Raw genomic sequence first — 13,175 nt, 5'->3', positions numbered from 1 at the left:
GGGCTGGTATTCTTCAGGTTCCAGTGACCCCACCAATCTGCTCTGAGTCCTAGCTCATAAGAATAGGGCTCAGGCTCTGGCCTGGAAGGCATGGCTTGAGTCGGGCAATGCCCATCCAGCTCCATGTCAGGGATCAGAATAGGGCCTGCGTCTGGAATGTTGGCATTGAGATAGGCTTTGGGGAAGATCAAGGTGGTATGGTGGGTGGCTCAGATCCAAGGGCCCTCACTGGTGCCGGGGCCAGATCCATCAGCGTAGATCCAGTCGGGTCTGCAGAGCCTGAAGGCACACCAGCAAGAGTGGGCCGTTCAAATAGGAGGTGAATGACCTAATAAACTCATAAATTTGAGAGGTGGTCACTCCAGCTCCCGGAAACTCAGGGAAGCATAAAGCTGACTAGGCGCTGGCTCAACCGCAGAAACAGGCCTCGAATGCGGACATTCCCTCTACTCTTCGCCCGATGGATGAGGTAAAGTTAAAGACCCCTTCGACTTCTTGCTCTTCTTTTTGCAGTGGCACTTACCGGAGTGACCCGAGGACATTAAGTGCAATGAAGATTTTGGGCTCCAAGACTGATCCTGGAAACTTCCTCTTGACCAGGATAGAGACTGTTGTACGTCGAGCCGCCAGGAGCTTGAAGGACCGCTCACTCAAGGCTTTTGGGTTCATGGCAAGGCAGTCCACACAGACCCTAACATTGTGGTCAAACTCGAGGCACCAAAGGCAAATAAGATGCGGGTCCATCACCCACATAGGTCAGTGAAAGGTGCTGTAAAGCTTGAAGCCAGCCTTCCTAGAGGACATTCCTGTCACACCAGGAGAAAAACTCTCATAAAACACTTGACAAAAGTTGAAAAAAGCTAAATTGACTGAAGGTGTAGCTCTACCTGGATCTGCACTGACTGGTGCGGGAACAAATGAACTGATGTCAGCACACTGGTGTGGCACCTATATAGGCACCGCACAGGCACATTCGGTGTGGGGGATGCCACGCGGAACCAATTAATGCCACCTATCTGGCATGCAGGTGTACTGCTCAAGAAAACAATTCCAGATCCAGTCTGACACCTGGGGGTAAGGAATCTGCAGCTAGAGGTCTCTATCAGATACTCATTTTCATAACAGTTTATTTCAAGAAGTCATGTTTTCTGTTTTCTGGGGTAGAACGCATAGCCATATAAAATGTATTGGACAGTTTTTTAAATTAGCTTTTTTAGTGCTTTGTGAATATATTACTTTATGGAGCAAGTAGAACTTACAATTATACGCAACACACTCCTTTTCATTCCTTTTTATCTCAAGAAAGATCCTCTGTTAATAGTATCAAATGTTGTACTGTAAAGGATCTTATTATAAATCTAATCATACATGTGAATTACAGTTTGGCCAGTTTCTATTGGCAGGCTATAAAGTAGCTAAAAAGTGATACACAGAGTACGCTTAAAACCAAGGATTGGACTTATTAGACTCGATTCCATCTTCCTTAGTTCTGCCTGAGATGGGAAAAGACAAAATACATGTTCCAAAAAACTACATGCACTGAAATAGCTGTTGCACTATGTGAGTAATAATAATATGGGAGGAAGTGGTACTTGTGGCTGACATTTGCCCCATCATCCACGATAAGCGTACCTCGCCTTCCATAAGGATTACATAATTTGGCTCTGAAGAGTTTCAGGCAGCTGGTGGTCCTGACAGATGGTTGATTGGTCTAATATCTCCACCCTTAAATATCCCACTTACTTTTGACATCTTGCTCTTGTTCTCCCCTGTTAGAAATGCCAGATTGTTGATTTCATTCTGAATGACAAAATTTTGCTCTTCCCGCTTGAAATTCTAAAAACCAAAATAAAATAAAAAATGTTCATAGGCTCAAACTGTGACAAAAATCTGCACAGGTCACATGACCAGAAAGGTCTCATAGAAGACTCAGAAAAAGAATGAACATGATAAGTTTATCTTACGTGGGATTTGCACCAGAGAATGAAGACCTCTGCAACCATTCGAAACAGCTCGTCAGACTCTCCGTCAGGTTTCTTCAACCAGCTGGCCCTAGGATGAGAGACACAATGTGCACTGAATTCCATTGTCAAAAACTATGGGGCATATTATCAAGGGGGTTTATCTCCGCTTTTTTGGCTTTAAAAGCCAAGAAAGCGGAGATAAAATTATCTCCCTATTGCCTAGCTGTCGCTAACACCAGGTAGCGACAGCTAGTAGGAGATAGCGACCATCTTGGGCCCCACTTTGCATGCCAGAGAAATGTATCACTAATGACATGCAAAGTAGGCGTGCCAAGATGTTAGCGACTGTCGCTATCTCCTATTACCAACTTTTGGAGATATTCGCGCTAAGCGCGAATATCTAACACCTGCCCTGACCAGTTCTTAGCCATGTTATCCAATGGGAGGTGGATAACATGGCTAAGAGCATTAGCTCGGTAATGCCTGAATATCGCGGACTTTTCAGCGATATTCATGCATTGCGGCCGATTTTTATCGCATTCGCGATAAACCTTGGTAATACCAAGGTTTATCTGCGATATAAATTGCCACAGGTCGGCGATACTTTTTTGTCTCTAATCAAGATTAGCGATAATTATCGCTATTGCTTGGTAATATGCCCCTATATATCAAAGTTAGGTCGGATGGTTAGCGCCATAGCTAAGGCAACATTATTTTCCGAGTTAATATTACTTTGACTTGTAACATAGTACACAATGACGTGTTGGCCAGAAGAATCAAGAGCAACACAGAAGGTTCTGTCCCTGTGTAATAACCGTGGGCTAAATGACGTTCTTGTGGTGACACATTTGTGTCTGGCTTGCAATTCAGAAATATACAAAAACGTGATGGATGCAATGCCGGAATTAATCTCAGCCACTGGTAATAGCTTGGGCCGCATCCCAATCCATCCTTATTGTGCACACCATACCACCTCAGTTTGGACCTAGCCATATGTAAATCAGTCTTGACCCAGCTCCAAAGGGAGCAATCCAACCCGAACTGCCAGGCCAAGTTTAATTCAGATAAGAGAACTCCTTGTTACATGCTTCCCTTCACACTGGCAGCCATTGCCACAATTCATAGGGTTTCTACCAAACGTTTAATGGCTCATTTAGAAACTATGGGCCTCATTTATGAGGCCCCTTGCGCCATCGGAACGTCACTTTTTATGACGTTCCAGGGCGCAAAAGCCTGTGTGATATTTATTAGGCAACACTAAGCCAATTTTTTTTGGCTTAATGCTGTCTGATAAATATCAGTCCCTTTAACGCAGGGCCGTGCAATAGGTGTTGCTGGGGGCGTTCCCAGCAACATCCATGGCCTTTTGACACTGCCGCAGAATTACGAGAAACCGTAAATCTGAGGCAGTGCCAAAAGCTTACGCCTCCCCATGGAGGCGTAAGGGAGGCGCAACGGGGAGAAATATCTTTATTTCTCCTTGTTTTTCCTTCTTCTATGTGTGCTGTGTTCTGCAGCACACACAGAAAGAGGAAAAGCTTCTTGTGATTATTTTTGTACAGAAAGGTTTCCCTTCCTGTACAAAAATAGCCATCCCCGCAACACAGGCACCCTTGCACCATGGTGCAAGGTGCCTGCGTTGGCGCAGGCATCCCATTGCTCGCCGGCGCATGGGAAAAGGACAGGAATGCGCCGAATCTTATAGATACCGCGCATTCCTGCCCTTTTCTTTTGCCGTAGGAAAGCGCAGCAGGAAGGCCTGCTGTGCTTCCCTACGGCAAAACCTCATAAATGAGGCCCTATGTACCCTTCTCAAACTTTCACTAGTAATTTGGCCACATTTGTTGGCACAGAATGACATCCCAGTTGCAATAAGAGCACACTAAAGCTTTATGAATAAGGCTGTGATATGACAAACTGGCAAATGCATCAAAGCTTTTTGTGCTCGAAAACAGTGAAATTCGCCCGTTTGCGATCGCAAAAATAGCTTTTGCGGTGCATCAAGGAACAAGGCCCTCGCAATTTGAGAATTCCCAATTAATTGCGAGTTCTCAAATTGCGATTGCATTTAAGGAATCGCAAATTGAGATTCCTTAAATGCAATGCATTAAAGTAAAATAATTAGCAAATTCTCAAATTACCATGATGTTGAACTTTATGGTAATTTGCAACAACTTTAAAAAAATGCACTAAAGTACATTTTTCAAAGTTCCATTTTACACACACATGCCATTGGGCATGTGTGTGTGTAACATGTGTGTGTGTAACAACCACACCCTACTTCTGGCCCAGGAACGCGCTCGATGGCCCCCTTGGCCAAGAGGGCCGTCACTTCCTCTTGCAGAATTTCCAAGTGATCCCCCGACACGCGGTGGTACTGCGGTGGCATGGCTGGAGGGGACGCCTCGAAGGGGAGGGAGTAGCCACTTCGGACCATTTGAAGCACCCACCTGTCCGATGTGACAGTGCGCCAGTGGAGGTGGTGATGGCGAACCCTGCCCCCCACTGGCGTCACATGGGCATGAAGGCTCGGACTAGGAGGGTTTTGAGGCGGATGCTGCAGGGGCAGGTGTGGACTGGCCTCGCCGTTGTCCCCGACCGCCGCCATGGCAGTTTCCGCATCCGCCACCGCCACCAGGCTGGATGGTAGTCTGCGGCCCGTGGCTGGCGCCCCTTCCTTGGCCACAAAAGGAGCGAAAGGCAGACGTTTGCCATTAGGAAGGCGTGGATCTCCTCCAGAGTCGCGTTCTGCCCAGGATGGGGGGGTATGGAGCAGGCCCCACGCCTGCTCCATACCCCCGGAGCTGCGGGGGCGGTGTCGCCCGAACCCCCGCCCGAACCCCCGGCCCCCCCGCGCGAGCGGCGGGGGGAGTCAGAAGAGAGATGACGCCTCTTCGACTTCTTGTGCCTCTTACCTGAAGACTTCGAGCCCGAAGACTGGTGACGACTCCTGGAGCTATGACGACTCCGACCCCGCGACCGATCCCTCGACCTCCTCGCGGACCGGGACCTTGAGCGGCACGGGGCCGACTGCCGGAGGTCGAGTCGCTTGCGGGACCGCTCCCGTCTAGCTTTGGACGTCAGGGCCCGGCAATCGGCGCAGGACTTGTCATCGTGGTCGGGGCCCAGACAGTGAAGGCACCGGTGATGGGGGTCGGTAACCGACATCAGTCAGTTGCAGTCAACGCAGGGTTTGAAACCAGGCATCCCTACCGGCACCGTCGGAGCCGAGCGACTTCGAGAGATGATCAAAAAGGATTGAAAAAGTTAGTCAAAAATTGACTAAGGGTACAACTTTTTCCGGATCTGCGCTTGCTGACGCGGAAAAAAGAAGAACTGACGTCAGCGCGCGGGCGCGGTGGCTAAGTACTCCGGGGACGTCCTCTCGGCGCCAACGACGCCGACAACGGACGCAGAGCCACAGACTACGCCTACCGACACGCAAGGGTACTGCTACACAAAGTTTCCGGATCCAGTCTGACGCCTGGGGATATTCTAAGGTAAGGAATCTAATAATAACCTGTTTCTTTCAGATCTTACCATTAAAAAGGTTCCTCACAACAATCGATGGTGAATAGACATTTTGGAAATTAAGTTGATTATAGATTATTTCATGAATTCAGCATCGATGATCTTAGCTAAAGGGCCTAGAACATCAAAGACCAGGTCTTGGCAAATCTTAAGGGATCTCTCTAAACCTTTTCTGTGATCTCTCTCAAGTTTAAAAAGGTATAATGTTAGCCTCCGTGTCTTTAATGAAATCCAGATTCTCTAGTCATGGTAATAGGAGAATCGCAATTGGCCTCTTGAATCTATACCCACTGAAATAGCATATCTCAAAATACTGTGCCAGGCTAATGCCTCCACTGCATTACTCTACCTGTTATTGTCCACGTAGCGGATGAGCATGGGGTAGAAAGCATAGAGGTCTCTGCAGAGAACGGCAAACTCATCCAGGATGAGAAGCTCAGCTTCCTGGGTGTCAGCCTTGCTGTCTGCCTTCATCGCCTCCTCCTCCTGCACAATCTTCACAGCTTTCTTTTTCAGCTTCTCCAGGGTTGGGATGAAGTGAGTCTTCAGCAGGTCAGATTGGGCTTTACTGATAATCGGCTGAACATAAACTGTATGGTAACAAAGAAACAAAAAACTGTGCTTATTTCTGTTAATGTCACATTGGAGCTGGTAATTCTACTACTTTCTGACTCTTGTTCCTTAATGCATTGTGATTCTTAGCAGGAGAATAGCATTACATGGCATAGGGGACCAGGACAATAACTGGATGGAAATTCTGCATTCGCTTCTGTAAATCTAGGTGTCAGAAAAGCCATAAACAAGGTAAAGCTATTTACTTGTAGAACAAGTTACTTAACTTTGGTACCATATTGTCTGGTATGCTGGTATTGCTGTATTGAACAGCACAATTGGTTTTGGACTGAAAAGATAAGTTAATTGTGGCCCATCTCAAATAAATTTGCCTGCCACTTAACAGTGTGCGTGTTTCAGTCCTATATCGTCAACCAGGGGTTCTGGTGATATCATAAACCAAGAGACTGAAGGCCAAGTGGTTGGCAAACGTCACCGGAAGCCTGGGATAGTAATGTAGGTCTTTTTATATTTTTTTATATTTGTAGTTTGGGGCTGCCTGCCTGAAAACACTGTTTTTAATTTCAAACAGAGAAAAAGGCTATTGAAAACAGTAAAGGGAATAAACTATTACACAAAACAAACCTTTCGATATTTAGTTAAGAATGTAGACTATCCTTTGCATCTAACACAATCTGTCTACAGGAAGACTGTTGAAGATATTTCCCGCAATGTGACTAACAATAGACATTGATTGATATTACCACCTACAGGTTCAAAAAAATGTTGATCTCACTGTTGGAGCAGAGTGAAAATCTGCTCACACAGCGCAAGGGCGTACTTGCTGCCAGCTCCCACCAGTACCCAGGATGGGCGCTGGCTGAGAAGCAGGCCGAGGGTGCTGGGGCCTTAGATCTCCCCGGTATACCCCAACATATTTGCAATGTGTGGATTCCCGGGTGTGCACCAGGGCACCCAATCAACCATCCAACTCCATCACCCATAATGGATGTTGGTCGGGGAGCCATCAGGGGCCATGGGGGCCATGGGGGCCATGGTATTTCCCCCCAGCCCCAAACAAAAATAAACTGTGGGTGTCCTGGGAGGGACCGGGCCACCTACACAAAATAAAAGTAATATTAAAGAATGCATATAGGAGAAAGAATAATAAATGAGCGTCCGGAGCCACTCATTTATTATTCACTGCTCCATGAAGTACCCCATGATGCCCATTGTGGGCTAATTTAATATATTTTGATGTATGCTGGTGCCCTAATCTGGGCAAGAGCAAAAAGAACAATTTATGGACATAATATTGAACAATGTCAAACATTCACCATAGTACAGAGATCTAGGCCTAAATCCATTGCTTTTTTAAACACCGCACCATTTCAGTTTGGACCCCGCATTTGCAAATCAGTCTTGACCCTGCTCGCCATGAAAACAGTCAAGCTTGAACTTCCAGGCCATATCCTACCCGGCCTGGAAACAAACATCCTAGGACCCGTTTGTGGATACCACCCCTCATTAGACAGGATAGCTTGACTCCAGAGGCATGGTGAGCAAGGGACCCACGTTTGGGCATACCCGTGCCACTCGGGGTGACAAATGCAAAAAGAACAATTGATGGACAGAATGCTGAAAAATGTCAAACATTAACCCTCAGTACAGATATCTGGGCCTAAATCAATCCTTTTTTTCTCACCATACCATTCCAGTTTAGTCCCAGCCATATGTAAATCAGTCTCGACTCTGCTCCCCATGGAAACAGTCCTGCCCAAACTGGCAGGCCAGGTCCTCCCTGGACCGGAAACAAGCATCCTAGGATCGGTTTCAGGGTATCTCCCTTCACCAGCCAGGATAGCATGATTCTCGTGGCATGGTGAGCAAGGGACCCATGTCTGGGCATACCCATCCGACTTAGAGCGACAAATGCAAAAAGAACTATTAATGGACCGAATGCTAAACAATGTCAAACATTCACCCACCGTACATAGATCTGGGCCTGAATCCATCGTTTTCTTTGCTCACTACACAATTTTAGTTTGGACCCAGCCATATGCTAATCAGTCTGGGCCCTGGTCCCCATGGGAACAGTACAGCCCAAACTGCCAGGCCAGGTCTTCCACGGACCGGAAACAAGCATCCTAGGACCATCCCTCATCGGCCTGAATAGTTTGAATCCGAAACCGGTCTCAGGATGCTTGTTTTCCAGTCCAGTGAAGACCTGGCCTTGCTGTTTGGGCTGGACTGGCCCCATTGGAGGAGGATGGAGACTGATCTGCATATGGCTGGGTCCAAACTGGGGTGCCATGATGAGCAAAGAAACAATGGATTTAACCCAAATCTGTGACTGGGGGTGAATGTTTGACAATGTTCATCATTCCGTCCATCTTCTCTTTGTGTTGCTATAGTTGCCCTAAGTGGGAAGGCTATTCCCAGACGTGGGTCCCGTGCTAGCTATGCCACTGGATTCAAGCTAGTCTGGCTGATACCCTGAGAGTGGTCCCATGATGCTTGTTTTCTGGTCCAGAGAGTACCTGGCCTGGCAGAACTGTCCCCATGGGGATCAGGGTCAAGACTGACTTGCATATGGCTGGGTCCAAACTGGGGTGGCATGGTAAGCATAAAAACGATGGTTGTAATCCAGATCTGTGACTGTGGGTGAATATTTAACAATGTTCATTATCCTGTCCATCTTCATTTTGTGTTGCTCTAATCTGGGCAGGGGCACCACCAGCATTGTTATAGGATAGGTGTTGTGGGGTAAAGAGGTGGCAGCAGAGAGTTCAACAGCCCCCCAGAAAAATAAGTCTATGTTTCCTTGGGCCTATATAACATGAGTCCAGGAAAGGTTTATCTTTTTTAAGCATTTCTTAAGCTAAAGCTTTTGCTCTCCAGGTTAGGAATGCAGGGCCCCGTTGTTTGTCTTATGGCTGCATTATGTGGCTTGAGGAGTGTAAAAGAGTCTCACACTTGTTTAATATTTTTTTTACTGCAAATGCTTTATTTCATTGCAATCTTTGACAAATATTGCAATGACCCCATGACAAAACCAATAAGCCTGACCTTTAAATATTGACAGTGTCTTACATAAAAAAAACTAAGAAACTGACTGTAAAGAACACAGGTTAAAGTGAAAGTTATAGTTAGGTATTTTAAAACAACCATAGAAATTTACTGTAAAAAGGGTAAGGTGATATTATAGTTAGGTGACCATGCCACCTAAAACACTACATTTTAAACAAAAACAAACCCTGAAAAAAACACCGAAAATCATCAGATATAGTTAACTGAAGTAATATTTAACGCGAGCCCTGGAATAACTATAACTTGCACTGTCCTAGTAACTACTATACCCTCACATGGTACATCACTCATAACATATTCTATGACATCATTGGTAACGTCACTGCTGACATCTGAAATGACATCATTGATGGTAACACTGTGCATAGTGGGGCACAAGTTATAGGTACTTAGTTAGTTTTAGGTGATGACTTTTACTGGGTTTTTAGTTGTAACGCTTCAACTGGCACTGCCACCTAGCTACATCAGTTTAACCTGTGGTTTTTTCCAATCATAATATATATATATATATATATATATATATATATATATATATATATATATATATATATATATATATATATATATATATATATATATATATATATATATATATATATATATATATATATATTCACTGAAAAAACCATAGGTTATAGACCATATATAGTTAGGAATTTGCATTTACAAAACCTTGAAAATTCACTGAAAAAACCATTGGTTATAGACCATATATAGTTAGGGATTAGCATTTACAAAACCTTATTTTACTCGCATAAAACCATTGAAATTCGCATATATAGTTAGTTGCGCTAACTATATATCGCGCACCCGCAATCCACTGCTGATGATGTCACATATTACATCATTCATGACATGGTCAGTGACATCACTGATGACATCACTGATGACATCTCAAATGACATCACTGATGACATCACTGATGACATCTCAAATGATATCACTGATGACATCACTGATGACATCTCATTTGACATTACTGATCACATCACTGATGATATCATTTATGTGATAATACAATGAACATCTTCAGACTTTAATATAACCTTAGATACAATCAGTGTAAACAGACACTCACAGACTGTCACTTATACATGGAGTTACTCACACACCTAGTCAGTCATGCAAAGAATCAATCACACCTCCATTTTCTCAACTATACAGTTATACACACCTTACTTATTCAAACATATACTAACACATATTTACTCTCTTATACAATCCCTGATACATGTTCACAATGATCCATACAGCCACTCACACATTCACTGGCTCTTATGCACAGTTATTTATATATGTCAACTCTCACATGTACTGTGTTTTACATATGTACTTACTTTGACATGTAGCACTGAGATATCCATTCACTCACCAATACACTCATGCACAGTCAACCGCCCATACAGCTGTTTCCACATGCACTTTTGAACCCATACATATAGTGAATCAACTACTCACACATCTATGCACAGAGTCACACACCTCCCAGCCACCCACACACACACTCAGTCTCCCATACAAATACTTGGGAAACCAATGAATAACCCATATAGTTACTCACATAGCTACTGATCAACACATGCAGCAGTTTACAGAACAACAGACATAATGATACACAAATTAAGACAGTTTAGTCACTAACCCATGCACTCAGTGAGACACATTAAATCCCTCACTCATACAGTCAGTCATGCACCTACTAAATCCTTCATCCAGACACTTATACATCCACTCATTGTTCAATATGTAAGACATATTTTAACTTTACAGAAACATAAAGTCACTGGGTGATGTCATCAGTGATGTCATTTGAGATGTCATCAGTGATGTCACTGACCATGTCATGAATGATGTAATATGTGACATCATCAGCAGTGGATTGCGGGTGCGCGATATATAGTTAGCGCAACTAACTATATATGCGAATTTCAATGGTTTTATGCGAGTAAAATAAGGTTTTGTAAATGCTAATCCCTAACTATATATGGTCTATAACCAATGGTTTTTTCAGTGAATTTTCAAGGTTTTGTAAATGCAAATTCCTAACTATATATGGTCTATAACCTATGGTTTTTTCAGTGAATTTCATTGGTTTTTTAAAAGCTAATATCTATAGCTGTAAAATATATTCTTTATTACGTGACGTATCACGTAGCCACGTGAGACGCCTCATGACGCGTCACATAAACGTGACGTATCGTCTCTGCAGCGCAAACAAAACCCGTAACGTAAGCGCGCCAGAGCACGCTTACAGATATATATATATTGTTTTTAACCTTAATTAGACAAAATCCACACGTGCACATATCTTGAGGCCTTGCAAAGGCACATCAAATAAACAGTCCCTACAATTTTGCCAAGTTTGGTGGAAATCTATTCCTTTAAATTTTATTTTACTTTTTTACTGTTTCTTTTGGTTTTCCCCTTGTTCTGCTTACCGGAACGCTACCCGGTACGCAAACCGGACGCTCCAAAACACAAGATGTCGGACTCCCGTTACGCTACCGTTTAGCTGCCCAGTTGGCGTACCGGGAAGCGCCTCTACCTCGAAAAATCTCAATTTTTTTTTCTTTTTTCCTTTTGCCCTGCGGGGCACTTTAATATCCCCCTCATCAATCCTAAGGGGTCAGGAGGGGTCTACCTTGCCCCATTTCCTTCATTTCCCCCTTCGTTTTTCACCACCTCTTGTCTCTCGATCCTACCGAGAGACAAGATGGCGGCCGCTCCGGACTGTTTACAAAGTTGACAGCCAATCAGCTTCTCCTCAGACTCCTGTTACGCTGCCGGTTAGCTGCCCAGTTAGCTGCCCGGTTCGCGTACCGGGACGCGCCTCTACGGGGAAAAATCGCAATTTTTTTTTTTTTGCCCCGCGGGGCACTTTAATATCCCCCTCATCAATGCTAGGGGGTCAGGAGGGGTCTACCTTGCCCCCTTTCCTTCATTTCCCCCTTCGTTTTTCTCCACCTCTTGTCTCTCGATCCTACCGAGAGACAAGATGGCGGCTGCTCCGGACTGTTTACAATGCCTCTACGACGAAAAATCACAATTGTTTTTTTTTTTTTGACCCCGCGGGACACTTTAATATCCCCCTCATCAATCCTAGGGGGTCAGAAGGGGTCTACCTTGCCCCCTTTCCTTTATTTCCCCCTTCGTTTTGGCCTCCTCTTGTCTCTCGATCCTACCGAGAGACAAAATGGCAGCCGCTACGGACTGTTTAGAATGTTGACAGACACCGGAGAGCCAATCAGCTTCGCTTCGCAAAGCTCCGTTACGCGAAAAGTACGCGAACTGGTGCGCTATCCAGGACGCTGTCACAGATATATAAATTTTTCAAAACGTTAATTTCTCAAAATCCACTGGAGCACATATATTGAGACCCAGCAAAGGCACATCGGGCTAACAGTCCCTACAATTTTGCCAAGTTTCGTGCAAATCCATTCAGCCGTTCGAGCTAAAAGTGAGGCCAAACGCCCTATGGAAATTAACATGGGAAAAATGCGTTTTGGGACCCCCCTTTTTTCTCGGCCCCCCCTTGACGAAACCTCCCCAAATTTTCAAGGGCTGCTCAGAAACAAAATGTGCCATTTTCCTGAAAATTTTAGCCGATTCCGTCCACAAACGCCAAAGTTATTAGACATAGAATTTTCAAAAGTCCCATAGGAAAAAAATCCTAACTATATATACCTACTGGCTATCGCTAGTAGGTAATATTATATCTTGACCTTGGATACCAAGCAGCCAAAAGGTCTCAACATGACTGAAGATCTATACACATTTTTAGAATGAGTTTTGGGACGTTATTGTTTACATTATGTACCAAAAAGTCTACACAGCTTTCATCAATTCAATGCAATAGAATGTAAAGTTTGAATCATCCATTACTTCCAAGATGTAAATACCTCATGAACTTGTTTTGTATTGTAAATAATGGATTTTACATGGTGAAAAAGATAAATATTTTTATATATATATTTTTGATACTTCAAAAGGGTTTTAACTATTTATGCAATTTTAATCGAACTATGAGTGAATTGAACA

General features: G+C 44.3%; 1 protein-coding gene across 5 annotated transcripts in view; it reads right to left on the bottom strand.

Annotated features, from left to right (window-relative positions):
• Nucleotides 1-13,175, bottom strand: part of RYR3 (ryanodine receptor 3) — a 1,864,151-nt gene that overhangs the window by 521,611 nt on the left and 1,329,365 nt on the right. For all 5 annotated transcript variants that reach the window (XM_086937034.1, XM_086937032.1, XM_086937031.1 and 2 more), the window contains 3 exons: nucleotides 5,845-6,085; nucleotides 1,965-2,052; nucleotides 1,744-1,836 (listed from right to left, as the gene is read on the bottom strand). In XM_086937034.1, coding sequence (XP_086793160.1) covers nucleotides 1,744-1,836; nucleotides 1,965-2,052; nucleotides 5,845-6,085 — 422 coding nt within the window. The remainder of the gene's footprint in view (nucleotides 1-1,743; nucleotides 1,837-1,964; nucleotides 2,053-5,844; nucleotides 6,086-13,175) is intronic.

This window comes from Lissotriton vulgaris, chromosome 9 (assembly GCF_964263255.1).
Source record: "Lissotriton vulgaris chromosome 9, aLisVul1.2, whole genome shotgun sequence".
Lineage (NCBI taxonomy): Eukaryota > Metazoa > Chordata > Amphibia > Caudata > Salamandridae > Lissotriton > Lissotriton vulgaris.
This window is presented reverse-complemented; position numbering and strand designations above follow the sequence as displayed.